Below are 14,837 nucleotides of genomic sequence, written 5' to 3' on the forward strand. Positions count from 1 at the left end.
TTAGAAGATGCGGACAAAAATGCTCTTTAAAGAAGCACACTGGCATTCGTGTGAATTGGCCTTCCGGTTGCAAAACCAGATAAACTAGCTAAAAGGGTCACGGGTGCCTAATTTTACAAGTTCGAGGGCTTAAAGTCAGCAAAAAATAGATGAGGGGCTTATTTTTACCTCGACAAAGAGTTCAAGGGCCAATTGGATAATTTGACCTTATTTTAATACATCAGGCTCCCTGTGGAACTTCATTCAGGGGAGAATGGTAGTCTTTTTTCTTTATTAGAAAGGTAAAATTTGTGCTACAAGATTGACAACATTTGGAGGGGGACAAGGATTGAGAAAGAAAAACATGTTGGAGTTAATTGCAGAGAAATGTAATCGTCTTGATAGTCTTTAGTATAGCTCCAAGGAAATGTACATATTAAGGGTACGTATACTTATCTTTATGCAGACCTTACTCTGGTTTCAGCTAAGGTCTCTTTCCACTTAAAGTTGGATCTAAGAGTACATAAATGGTTCTACCCGTGGACTAAACAAAGTGTCTTCATTCATTTAGAGAGAAGATATGCTTGTTCTTGGCATCACTAGCAGTGTGCCAGAAACCCAGATAAATTAGTGTTCAGCATAATTCTCTTGCCTACTTCTTAGGAAGTATCATCATCCTCCTCTGCAATGTTCCAGAAACCTGGTATCTCTAATTCGTCAACCATTGAAATTTTTGTTGATGCTTGGAGAAGAGCTTCTCTCACAGTCACAGTGTATAAAAAAAAACTACACAAAAGGCTGATGTTCAAAAGTATAACAGCTTTTTACGTAAATATGACTTACAGCATCCAATTTTCAGGGTGAGAAGATCTATATATGCTGCACAATATTAAATATGAGGATTTTCGCAGATAATAGCTCTGGAGAAAACCCAGTCCAGGATATACATTGCTGACTTCGTTTTTGTTATCAACAGCTTTCACAACTCTGTTTTGGTGAGCTACTTCTAAACAGGGATGTACTTGTTTATGAAGGAATGATTTGAGCTTCTATTTCTGATGCTTCTTTCTTCTTTGCCTTCTCTTTCTCGAGTAAGTAAATTCTCTCTGCTTCAGGCAGTGCTGATAATACAGTTTGCAGTTTAAAGTCCAATTCTTCAATCTTTTCCATTAGCCTGTCATTTGTAAACATACCAAGAAGTACACTTTGGATGGTTTTCCAGCTTTCTGTTAGTGGTAAAACAATAATTACAGCTGAAGCAATTGTACCCCATGCAATAGCTACGACAGCCCAGAATGTGAAGTATCCTCTGTTGAATTGCCCTGCAACATTAGGGAGACATTGTTTGAACTTCAAAAATGGAAGTTATAATTAGTGACCATCACCTAGTTAACTTGAAATAAAAATGAAAGTCAGCTAGTCAACATGGTTTCATCCTATATCCTGAACTTCTAGTTCGAGGAAATTGATGGGCTGTGCGTTCTATCTTCCCTGTCTCAGTCGAGTGGCCTAATGAAAAATATCCAATAAAATGAACATGGTGGTTGGCTCACTGAATGTGAAAAAGATTTAGCTTATTTGCCTGCTTTCTGTCAAAATTTAGGATCTAAAGTTGATCTCTACCCCTATAGGCTCCCAAACAAAGAAGAAGATGCATCTTAGTTTTTACTATTTGTTTTTCAACTAGCACCTGTTTCTATCGGATACAATGAAGTGTAACTTCATAAAACACTGTAACATAATGAGATTCTAGACAATTAGAAGTAAGATACTGGCAACTGTAGAAATTCTATCTTCCTGTAATGCGGAACATTTGTATCTCCGGAAACACATGCTAAAATCTAGTCGGCCATACGGAAATAATGCATTACCAATGAAATAATGGGTATATGAATTCAGTGTCTTGGATAATTTCATCACAAAGTCTATGCTTAATATACTGTTTGGCTCATTATGGTTCTTTTGCAACTTTGAAGGCTTTGTGAGTATGCAGTGCAGTAGTTAATGTTTCTTATTTATTAAGTACTTTATGATGTGTGGATTATGGATTACTACTACATGTTTCTGCATCTTTAGGAGAATGAAAATTTTGGTTCCTACGATCTAAAATATGAGAATATGATAAAAAAAAAAAAATTGTAGGCTTACCAGCAGGAAGCGTTAGCAGAGGCCACAGTAGTACAATTACAACGGTAAAACCAACTCCCCATTTAATTATCCATGCTTTTGCCCTGATCAACTTTTCTTCTTTATACTCATCAATTGGTAAGTCACTTTTTTCCTTTTCAACCATCGTTATCTTCTTGGTAGTGTCCCAGTCATAATCTTGAGGCCACAAGAAACTACAGAAAGCATGAACAGCTCCACCAGTCAGGATAGAAACAAGGTTTCCAGCTAGCATAGGTGCATTCCGTCCTGTTGTATCTAGATTTACCCTCCCATATTCAACTTTTGTTACTGATAACCAAGTGATTATTCCCAGAATACAACCAGTAACTGTTCCAAGAATGGCACCGAATGAATTCGCTTTACGCCATAGCAGCATAAAAGCTATAGGAATAACTGCTGAGCCAATAAAAACTCCCATTGCTAGGTACATCCATCCAAGGGAAACTCCAGCTTTGTTTAAGATGACTGCTAAGATGCCCATAAAACATCCAAAAGCAAGGACCACACATCTGGAGACTTTTAGGATTTGTCTACCACTTGCGTCTGGATTTATGTAAGTACGATAGATATCATAAGTACATAGCGACGAGACAGCAATGAGCTCAGATGAACCAGCAGATGTTACAGCCCTGATGATTGAAAGTTTCAGTGGTTAAATAAACAAGGAGGACTTCTCTAAATGGCCTTCGATGAAAATCACATTTTGACTGAAATTATTCCTCTAGTTGAAAACTTACATAAAAAGCATCGTAAGTAGGAGAATGGATCCCCCTTTTCCCATTAAAGCAATAGCTGTTGCAGGAGGTACAAGTCCATGGCTTGCCTCACTTGCTGTTATTGGGAGGTCTAGTGCTAATGCTCCTATACCCAGTGATGTTGCCAAAGAGAATGGTACAGCAAACCAAACCAATCCACCCAACAAGTACCCCTTGTGAGTGGATGACGGTCTCGCTGCAATAGCGCTTACCCAGTATCCCTGTAGTTCCGATGACAGATTTAGGTGCATAGAGAATAAGTGATCCTTGACAAGTGATGAACAAAAATAGTTTAGGTACATAGAGAACAAGTGATGAAGAACTTACATTGTCAACAAAAACTGTTCCAAAATTTCCAACAATGTTGATAATCCCAAAAACTAGACCACCAGAACTCAGCATTGTAACATAAGAACCCTTGAAATTTCCACTTACAGGACCGCAAGATTGCCCAACATGAGAAAGTGGTTCTTGACAACTTCTTGATTTGCTGGCAACCTCCAATAAACGTTTGTATACGGTGCTTGGGCTACCAAGCTCGCTGCTTGCAACGTACACTAGGTACACAAAGACGACTAATACCACATGAACTGAAAAATGAAAAGAAGATGAAAGGTGTTGAGATAAAGAATTGCAGGTTTACAAAGTTTTATCTCTAGTCTAAAAATAATAAAGTGATGTATCTAGCTGTAGTCTCACACCTATTACAGAATGTATATAGCTAGCCAAGAAAGTGGCTTTCAGGCCTCCTGCTAGAGTGTAGATGATTACACCAAGAGGTATCAGAAAGCTTGCTGCATATATATCAACCCCTGTGAGAGCATTCACGACTGCAGAACCACCAAGTAGAAGCATGGCGGTAACAATTATGTTTGTCAGAAAGCAGAAAGTAAGAAAGACAAGATGAGCAGCAGTTCCCCATCTGGTGAAGCAGAAGAGAGTTTATTCTGTCAGGAGAAAAACTGTTGCAACCAAAATGAGGATCCGTAAGATTTAGATAGGCTGCTAAGATATTCCAAATGGACACAGACCTAGCCTTCACAATTTCGCAAACTGTGTGTGCGTGAGGAGCTTTCCTTTTGATCTCTATTGCTATTACACCGAACAAGAGTACCTGTTCATGAGCACAAAACTAGTAATGTTCTGTCTTCTTTCATCAGGAATGCCCCAAAAGTTATTTTCAGAGTAATTAAGAGATGTTGATCTCATACATACTTGTATTGTAGCACCACTTGCATACCAGAAGGGGCCGCTGATTCCATATTCCCAGGCAACATTTGAACTTTGTAAAATTGTTGCAGCCCATGTCCACTGCAAGAATTATACCATATTTGAACTTAATTTTTAGAACAAAGCCAGAGCTGAAACAATTTCTTCATGTTACCTGAGATACAATAACGCTAGCAATAAGTCCTGTCTTAACATTTCTGCCTGCCGTATTGAACCATTCTGATGTGTGGCGGGATCCAACATACCGCTTTTCTAACCATACCTGATTTTACATCAAATCATGGAACACAAATTCAAAATAGAAAACGCTACAACAGTCTTAGTACTCATGTAAGGACTGAAATTTTGAGACCTTTTTTGCACGGAAAACGCCTGTTGCAGTTTTAAATTGTGAAAGGTCTTGAGCACGACTTTCTGATGCACAAGGAAACACTACTGTTTTCCTGAATTAATAGATTTTAATTGTCATTGAAAAGACTTACATCTAGTGAAGAAGAACGAACAGAAGGGTTTTTTGGTGACAGGTCTGTTTCTTTAATCTGCTGCTAGAACTCACCTTTGTAATTGTAAATCTCTGTGGAATTTTAATTTGGTAATCACATTCTTTTCCTACCATAACAAGTCATCACCAATTGGTTTTATTCTCTATTTGGATACACATTTTTCCAAATAAAGCCACTACTCAGAAACCGCGGGGAAAGCCAAAAGGAGAGGAAGGAGGAAATGCCACTCTTGACAAACATGAAAGCAGAACACTTTGAGACAAAAAAGAATTGAACAGATATCCAACATGCTGAGAGTTTAATGCATCAAATTACCAAGTATCTTGGGTGAAGCAATTACTCAGTTTTGGTCCTAATTTCAAGTTTACTCTCCATTCATATGCTTCAATCATGACGAATATGCACTGTCCATCTAAGAATTCATATATCAAGAAGTATCTAATACTAGATGAACATCGAGATGCAGTTATGCTGAGAAAAATTTGTCAACAGGATTCGGGCAAGTGAACACATCCTATCTAGACAAAAACCAGTTCAAAACTTCACTAGGCAGAAAAAACTTCATTAACATAGACTTGAGAAGGGGATACCAAGGAAGAGGTGAAAACAGCAAAGAATGCTCCAAATCCAAGAATCACAGAATAGCCAACACCTTGATTCAGCACTGGTTTCCCTCCAAAGAAACTGCTATCCCTCAAACAGCTGCTTCCATCATTGGAAGGGTGATAATACTTTGCTGAAAATTGAAAAGGTGGACAAATTGTGGGAGAAGAGGCCATTAGAAAGTTGTTCAGTTAGTGATAAACTTCCTCTTTCATATCAACATGGCAGCTTTGCTTGAGAATATAGAGGAAACAAGGAGACTCTTGGGATACGCACTGAAGCCCACTTGGCCATGACGGTATATTCTATAATTGCAAGTTTGCAAGTCAAACTATAGAGATGAGCCTACAGTTCTTTTCTTGGTATCAAAAGAATCTCCTCAATGATAGTGATTGGTTGATTTGTCAGTCCCATGACTTTCAAGTAAAATTGTTCTTTTCTTGGTTTGAAAATGATGTTCCCTCTCTTTGGGCTTGCTTGAACAAAAAAATATTTCTTCAATGTTAAAGCCAAAGATTTGTTAAATAGCGGGAATTTCAGGATTGGAAAATAGGAATCATAGGAACTGAAATTCTCCTAAAAGATTTGAGATAACACAATATAATCATGGACTGTTAAAAGAATACACATCAAACAAGAATTGTGGTAATGAAAATTTATTATGTTTAAACACTTTTAAGCACCAAAATAGGCCTTAATATTGACGCTGTGAATCTTGAAAATATCATTAAAAAGCATTAGGCCCTTTCTTATAATCCTTGCAAAGATAAACAAACAAAAACTGAGCCTTCTCGCATTGTTTTGCTGCGTTAATAAGTCCAAACAAGTACAATTATCAAATATGCTGGCTAGGCCTTTTTGTGTTTTTCACGCAAACAAGTACATCGTGTCATGTCATTGCCTAGCTTGGTCAAAGAATCACGCAAATCATTGGTGTTGAAAAGAGTAATTTACCATGTTTTGGCTACAGATCCGCTGAATGCCAAGTGTGAAATGCCTCCTCATATTTTTCTTTGATAGCATAATGCAAGACCTATTCCGAGGGAAATCAGGTCAGGTTTTAACAGTCTTATTGTTAGTTGAAACAGTTGTGCAGATTTCTTATCAAGCTTGAGTGTCAAATTTGATGTCTTTTAATTTTTTTTTTTTTTTGAATCTAACGGCAGACTCTAAATCTTACAAGAGGATAGGAAAAAAGATAACGACTCGAGGATCAGATGAGAAACCTCATGATTATCAGCTAAACTCAACCATTGTAATTTACCACTTGTTGGATTAAATTACTAGCTTTTGCATATATTGTAGGGGTTATTCGTAAAGACTCAACTATGCTTGTAAATAATCAACACTCCTACTTCTACCAAAAACAAAACAGTAATTTACAAAGTGATTGGCGTAATGTTTGGACTGTAGCATGTCCAAGTCAATGCCATGTGTGGTTCAATAATTGAATTGGGACCTAGGTAATTCCAAAATCTACATGTATGTAAGTTTATGTAAATTTGTACATCTAGTTATTTAAGGTGTACATTTTCTCAAATTGCTAATGATCTTGGCTTTTCAAACATAGTTAGGTACTCCTTGATCGCTTTGTCAGTAATGGAAATGACTTAAATGGCCAGCTGTGATTTTGTGTTGTAAGGTTGCCCTTCTATGTTTAAGTTCATTCATTTTGTCTCCTGCGCAAGCATATTTATTTGTTTGTTTATGAATTTACAAATATTCTAAGGGCATTAAATCACTAAAAAGCCTACTTTTTGGGTTAAAAACGGTTTTAACTTTCTTAAAATTGGTGACTTTATTATGGAAATGATCTGTCTAAGCAAATTGAGACACCCATAATTCGTTGTTTTGGTGTTTAAAATATTATAAAGGGTTAATTACACTTTGCTTCCCTGAAATTGGGCCTTTGTAACACTTTACTCCCTCTAAACTCCAAATATATACACTTTACCCCTTGTAGTCAACTTTTTGACGGGGTTAGGATGAAATTGTGTTTTTCATGACCAAAATATCCCTGCCTAATTATTAAACACACATAATAATTATAACATAATAAATACATATTTTTTTAAATAATTGCTAAATGCATCTAAACACAATTGCACTATGCATTTCGATCTTTTAGTACTAACATAAATTAGATAATTCACAATAAAAATGTCTAAGGAACTTAATGTATTATCTCAATGCTAATACCAATACTTATTTTAAGTGAAATAAAATCAATTGGTGCATTCGGAATGAAATATATTTGCTTATATTCTTTTATTGTAGCACTTTTAAATGTGTTTTATATGTGATAAAAATGATTAAAAATAAAAATGTATTGAAAAATGTATTTAGAAAAATTTTAGCTTTTTTTAAATGTAGAATTCAAACAAAATATAAAGCAAGTTATGAATGCAGTATAAAATCACCAAATAGCATTTTATTGACTCATGAAAATTTTGTAAAGGTTGCAAGGTAAATGAAAAGCATCGAAACTAATCCACTTGTAATTTAAACAAAGAAAGATTAGCAATGGAAAACTTGTGCAGATGTTTTAGAAAATTTTAAATTCTTCTTTTCTCCACAATACAATTTTTCAATTCTTTGGTATTATACCATCTTTTTTTTTAAAAAATTTTTTAAAGATTAGTTTTTCCTACACTGACAGTGTATATACTATCAGTATTGGATGAATGACAACCATGCAAAATTTGAATTTGAAATTCAATTTTTGCACATATGTTATGAATCCAACGATGATAGTGTATACATTGTCAGTATAGGAAAGATTTAATCATTTTTTAAATCATGTGGCTTTGTGTTTTTTCATATAAGATGTTTTATATTCTAATTAAAAGCATAACATTAGTTTAGAACTATTATGTAAAGTCATTAATGTCGCTTTGTTAAAATTTTGGATGGAGAATTTATTATTAACATTTGACTAGTCAACAAAGAGGATAAAGTGTATATATTTAAAGTTTAGGGAGGCAAAGTGTTATTAAAGGATCAAGTTCAAGGGGGTAAATTGTAATTAATCCTATTCTAAAATGTTGAACGTTCTTTTTATTCAAGCTATATGGGTCTTATTTGCTGCAATTACAATGCATATTTTACTTACCCATACTTAATAAGTCTTTGCAAGTTGTGGAAGATATTTGAGAAAGTTTGGAAAAAAGGAATGTGAAATTTGAGAATCAAGGCATCTACATTAGGGAATTATTAAAATGAGGGAAAGTTTGTCATCTGCACTTTCTAATTTTTTAATTATAACTTGCATATTCGTGCATGCTTGCAATGTTAGTGATTAGATTCAAATAGGACGAATTCGAGAGTTAGGGCATAATATGGCCAAAATTAAAATTTAGGGTACAAAGTGAGAATAAGATACAAGTTCAAGAGGTATAAAGTGGAATTAGTCATGTAGAGTTCTCCAGATTCGCTTGATCGCAGCCGGTCATCTCTAACACATTCATGACTCATCATCGTACTTAATAAGGTTTAAATTTCTGCCCTTGCTGTTCTCGTAGCAAGGTTTCAAGTGCTTGTCTCAAATCAGAAAGAACCTCATCCTTATTGTCACAAGAAAGACATACCCTGATGGTTCGAGCTCTAGTTGGAACCAAATGTACAAAAGAAAAATACATGTAGTTTGTAGCTAGCAATATAAATCAAGCTGTTTTATTTGTGTAATAAAATAAAAGAAACTGCGACATATGTTGTAGCAAATTCTTTCATGTGCTAATTTTTTAGACTGCGATTATATTACATTGCAGCCAAGACTAAGTTGTTAGATTGTTGTGAATTGCAAAAACTAATATCATACTGGTGGTGCTAACCAAAAAGTATGGCTTAGTCTTTAAGGCATAAATAATAGTTTAAAATTCATTTGTGATTTACAATTGGTCTTTTAATTACGTGGACGGTAATCCTTATTTACAAGTCACGAGGTGATGAACGAGAAGGCAAAGAATGTAAAAGATTATAACACGAGTCATTTAGCAAATTTAGATTCATATTTCCACCCATGGGGTGAATGAAGACTTTATTCTTGATTCTACAAGAATTTTAAATAAAGCTTTTCTTTTGCTTCTCCTCTATTGAAGTCGTAAATCTATTTGTGATGGATAATGATATTATGAGCATGTTCTCAATTGATTCTGATTTTGTAAAAGTTAATTTACAGAATGTGTTCTCTTTTACTATTTAAAAAGCTATTTTAATAAATGCACAGATATTCTTGAAAAAAAGTTAAAAGGATGATTTTAACAAGAAGATGACCATATTACCCTTAAATGCTACATAAATAAATTTTTGTACTAATTAAATAATTTTTGATGTACTTAATTACTTTGCTTATGAAGCCTATGAATTGATGGATGAGAAAAACATGGGATACATAGATGAATCTAGAAGTGAAATGAGAAAATGAAGAAAATAGAGAGGCCATAAAAAGTTATCTAATCTTTAGATGATTTAATAATTATGTTAAAATTTGAAGGGTAATTTTGTCTATATGAAAAAGTAAGCCCAAATCAAAATCCAAAAGCACCTCAAAACCTACTTCTGATTATTAGCATTTTTGGGCCTAAACAATCTAAAATCAATTTTTTAAAATCAGTTGAGAACACAATAAAATAGCTTTTCCAAAATTAAAAGTTAAAATCAAGTTTCCAAAATTAGATGAGAACAGATCAATAGCTTTTGTGACCAAATTAGTTACTCACAATAGCTAATTTTTTCTTGCAATGACGCAACTTGACAACTCAGGCCAATCATGGGCTAATTTTTTACTTGGGCATCCACGTTGGGCTCTTTATCTGGCTTGGTGCCACAGATTCAAGAAAAGGGAGCCCACTCACATAGCCCTGCACCAAACAAGACTCTTGATAGGAATCCGGGGTTCTTGTATACGTGCCAAGCTGGGGTTATCAACTTGTTACATATCCGTTTTTATTTCATCCTTGATAGTTTTCAGAGCTAAAGATATTTGATATTCGAGTTTGATTTCATCCCTTTCCACTATATTTCCATCTTTCACATTCTTGAAACTAATGCTCCTGAATAATGCATCAGTATCTATTGGAGAATATACTCTCAAGGCTTCCACTCAAGGACCTCTACACATGCCAGCGGGTCTGCAAATATTGGTATTCAAAAATCTCCAACACAATCTCAAGTCCATTCTCAATCCTTGTAACCTCTCCAACTGCAGTTTTGGATTACAATGCATGTTTGACTACAAAGATGTCCAAAAAGCATGGAAGAACGTTCCTTCAAAACGGGATTGTTCGAAACGGTAAAGAACAATTTCAACATAGCACGGGATTGGAAATTTTAAGGGAAACCTTTCTTCAATTGGTAGAAGGTTTGAGATTTGGGTAATAAAAGATTATGGTGTTGAGGAATTTTGGATGTGGTTGTTTAACATTGAAGGATTTGTACTTCATGATATTTTGGTGCCACTAGGGTTCTTGAAGAATGGTGATATCATTATTGAGGTAAATAGACGTTTTATAACATCTTGGTTATAAAACTGCAAAAGTTCTGACGTTTCTTGGTGGTACTAAATCTTCTGCAGTTTCATTTGTGGAGACCTTGGCTAAACCAAATATTTGAGATTTTCCTGTAGTGCTATTATCAGGATCATGGTAGAATAATACAGGAAGTTGAATTTAATTGTGATACTGTAAGATAAAATAACTTTAACCTAGACAGCATTCATTCTCTTGCTAATAGCATCTGCTCATGGTTATGTGGATGTGGAAGTCTTGCTAAATCACAAGTTGATTAATGAACTATGTTGGGTTTATTTGTTACTTATACCTCTTTCTAATTTTACGTCCAAAGATATGTTGCATTATATACATTAAATAGCAAATTGATACTTTCCTTGCGTTGTTCACCACCTTATGGAGAGGTTTTATAGTGGCCATTGAACAATTATTGGACATATACCCAATAAGTCATAACATCGGTGGTGCACGGTGTGAGAGGCAGTGGGGACGAAGGAGAGGGAGAGAGGGAGGAGAAGGGTAGAGAGAGGAGGGACGGTGGTGACAAGGTGGAAGAAGTGAGAAGAGGAAAAAAGAGGTCACTGGCCATTTGGTCCAGTGGTCATCACCATAATGGTGATGCTGGAGGTCAGAGGATCAACCCCTGCCTCCTACAATTTGGCCACAATATGTGGTTGGTCTTAGTTGACCATCCTCCTGCCCCTTTCCTTAGACTAGGATAGAGTAGGTTATATAACATCTATCGTTGCCGGAAAAAAAAAAAAAAGAGGAGGGGATGGGGAAGGAGGAGGGAGTGGTGGGAAGAGGGCCAGGTCGAGTGGGAGGTGGTGGCTAGTTTTGGGGGATGAGTGGTGGTGGTTGTGGAAGGTACAATTTGCAATGTACTTATTAATTATCCTTTCTTCTAATTGTTTGTTCTGACTTCTAATGATCAGAGGCAACTGGCCTATATCTGCTACCATTCTCTGAGACTAACATAATCAAAGTAAACCCAATTACGTTTGGAGCAAGGAGGTAAGTAAACTTAGTTCATCTAGCAAATTATCTTAAAGTGTTGAACCAAGTCAATAACATCCATATCTTGGCAAGGTCAGTATTGGCAGTAACATTATACCGTTTTCCTAGATCATATGTCAATGGCAATGGGACACTCTCCCCAAAGAACCAAGGTAAGGTTAATTAGATCTATTTTAACTTTATTCTTATGTTCTGCATCCGCATAATTAATCAAAGAAAAGTAGAAACCGATTTAGTCTATTTCCTCACGATTCTATGATTTTCTACCAGAGATACAGTTTTTTCTATGCGTTTTCACTATTTCATTTTACAACTGTTTGAATTCCTAGTTATCCTATGATATGCATATTTTCACGGCCAAGGAATCGCATAAAATTCTTTGCATCCTAGGAGTGAGAAGGGCGAGGGGAGAGGTGGGAAAGTAAAAAAAAAAAAAAAATATATTACTATTGATCTAGTGGTTAAAGTTAAAACTACCTTTAAGTTCTAGGTTTTATTCCTCCTGTTCCTTCTCCATTGCTTAAATTCCACTCCGCACCTATTAGAAAAAAAAACTCACTTTTTATGTGTTAATAGATTACTCATGTGCACACTAACAATGTATACATTAATGAGTAATAATTTAAACTTTAATTATTATATACATGGTGTGCATTCATACTCTCTTGTATATATATTACTGGTGTATATAAAATTAACCATTTGTTAATTGTTGCTTTCTTTGCTCTCTAGGCTTTCATGTTAACAATTCACTGTCATGGATAAACTGTATCGTGTGAATTTAGGTAAGAATATTCCCGTTATTAAACTATTAGCCCAACCGTCGCAAAAATAAAAATCAAGGAACTTCAGCAAGTTTTTTTTTTTTTTTGGTCGCAACGATAGCATTAGTATAACCTATTTAAGCCTCATTTAAGCAAAGGGGGAGCCTAACTGATGGAGAACTCCGTCAGAGGAAGCCACTTGAAAATAGTAATCTCGTTGGAGGAAGTCACTTGAAAGTGACAACCATGATTAAGTGGCAAAGGTACATTTGAAACCTCCCACTTACATATACCGGTGATGAACAACATCCCAAGAGGCTGTTGCCACTTCACCAAGTTTATAGTTTTTGACTAATTTTAGGGGATTTTTTTTTTTTTTTTGGTAAGGGGGAGTTATTGATCTTAGGACTTCCTATTTATAATCCCTCTTACCTATCATCTAACCCAATCTTCTGCCTAATTTTAGAGTTTTGAACTGCTTTGCGTAAAATTAATTTTTATTTCCTTCAATATTATCTTAATACTTATATATTTTAGAGAGCTTAACATAAATTGGTTAAGATTTGATTTGATCCTCTTCTCATAGATTTTCCGTTAGCACTTACCAGATATCTAGATATATTGGAGAATATTCTTTCGAGGCTCTATTTAGGTGGAAGTGCCATCTACAGGTACTGGTTTTCAACAATTTCCAAATTGAACCTAAGTCCTAATTTCCTTGAACTTCACCCTAAAAAAGAACCCGTCCAAATCCTTCAAATTTTGGCAATTGCTCATATGGGTTCGTATTATGGCCTAATACGTCTTCAGGATAAATTTTTCAACTTACTCTCGTGGAATATGTGCACGGGATCAGTGAAAACTGTACATGGAAAAAAAAACTACCAACATGATAGACAATGCAATAATTATATGTTTGCAGATTTGCAGCCTTGCAGGTGGTTAAGCAGCCAAATTTGCCCATCCTTATTCTTCTTGTGATCCAATATTTTCACTAAAGAATAAAGGGGGGAAGAAAGAAATAACGCTAATATGTCCATGCACTAACTATTAAAGGCATCTAAAATTTTATGGATAAATTTTTTATACATTGTTAGTGTACAATTCTTTTTACACTAGCAAATTTAGATCATGCCATATAATATAAATATAAATTTAAAATTTAAATCATGCATATGCATCATATATCCGTAATTGTTAATGTAAAAAAATCAGTACACCATCAATACATAAAAAGTTAAGGGATAATTTTAGAAATCTCCCTTGAGATTTCTAACAATTTCACTGAGCTCCCTCCAATTTTAGAAAATTATACTGATCTCCCTTGCTTTTACTATTTAAGTAACATTATAGACCCATTAGGCTAGAATTATACTTAAGTATCCTAAAATACCCTTATGCAATATCATAACATCAAAAGAAAGTGAAAAAAAGGTTTAGTGATCAATTTAACTAAAAAAAAAGTAACAAACACTTTTATCCAAGTTTACTGTGCTTCCACGATAATTGTAAACCCAAAATCTCATCAACTGTTCAAGCAAACTCCAATTTAATTCCCAAATTCTATCAATTTTGGTATCACTAAAATCCCAAATTTTACCAAAATCGCACTTCAACTTAACCCCCAAATTCTAGCAATTTCGGCATCATCAAAATTCCAAATTCTACCTGAATCACTTTACAAATAGACCATAATCACCACCACCAACTAAAATACTCTCAAAAGCTTCCCGCCTCAAAATAACACCATATTTTGTCTATTGACTAATCTCACACCTCAAATTATTAACTCAACACCTATCTCATATCACCTTCCTTGAACAGAAGACCAGTCCAACCACTATTGATGTCTATGCCAAGAGCAACCCCATACTCTAACGGCATTAGAAACGGAGAAACTAATTTTTATGACAAATCACCACTAACACTTGTAAATCAAACAAAAATGAAACTAAATAAAAATATTAGATTCTAATGCGTAATAGACATAATAGCATAATCCAGAGTCATCCCTTTTTCTCTTCCAATCATAGCCCATTAATTTCATTTTTTCCCTCTCTATCACAACCATTTTCATCATCTCCATCTAATTTAACCATTAAATTTTCATTTGCTCCATCAATTTGTAATTTTGAAAATTTTAATTCTTTAATATATGCAAATTGTAATACAAGAAGAAATAAACAAGGGGGCTGATAGTTAAGTACCACGAAAAGAGAGAAATAGACAAGAATAAACACTTTTGGTAAGTTTGCATGATGGTGTAATTGATGGGTGGAAGAGACTGTGCAGCCATAAATAGGAAGGAGA

General features: G+C 34.9%; 1 protein-coding gene across 2 annotated transcripts; it reads right to left on the bottom strand.

Moving 5' to 3' along the window:
- Positions 1-778: 778 nt before the first annotated feature.
- Positions 779-5,594, bottom strand: LOC113707287 (urea-proton symporter DUR3). Of its 2 annotated transcripts, XM_072062976.1 has the most exons (10): positions 5,227-5,594; positions 4,288-4,395; positions 4,119-4,214; positions 3,935-4,017; positions 3,605-3,825; positions 3,231-3,493; positions 2,886-3,124; positions 2,128-2,777; positions 1,248-1,301; positions 970-1,153 (listed from the first exon to the last, which is right to left on the bottom strand). In XM_072062976.1, exons 1-10 carry the CDS (start codon positions 5,413-5,415, stop codon positions 1,149-1,151), a joined length of 1,908 nt encoding a protein of 635 aa, XP_071919077.1. In that variant the 5' UTR covers positions 5,416-5,594; the 3' UTR covers positions 970-1,148. The 2 variants fall into 2 exon arrangements, with proteins under 2 accessions (XP_027085341.1, XP_071919077.1); XM_027229540.2 differs by having other exon boundaries at positions 779-1,301; positions 5,227-5,584.
- Between the last annotated feature and the right edge of the window lie 9,243 nt (positions 5,595-14,837).

The sequence above is a fragment of the Coffea arabica genome, chromosome 8c (genome assembly GCF_036785885.1).
Source record: "Coffea arabica cultivar ET-39 chromosome 8c, Coffea Arabica ET-39 HiFi, whole genome shotgun sequence".
NCBI classification, from domain to species: Eukaryota; Viridiplantae; Streptophyta; class Magnoliopsida; order Gentianales; family Rubiaceae; genus Coffea; species Coffea arabica.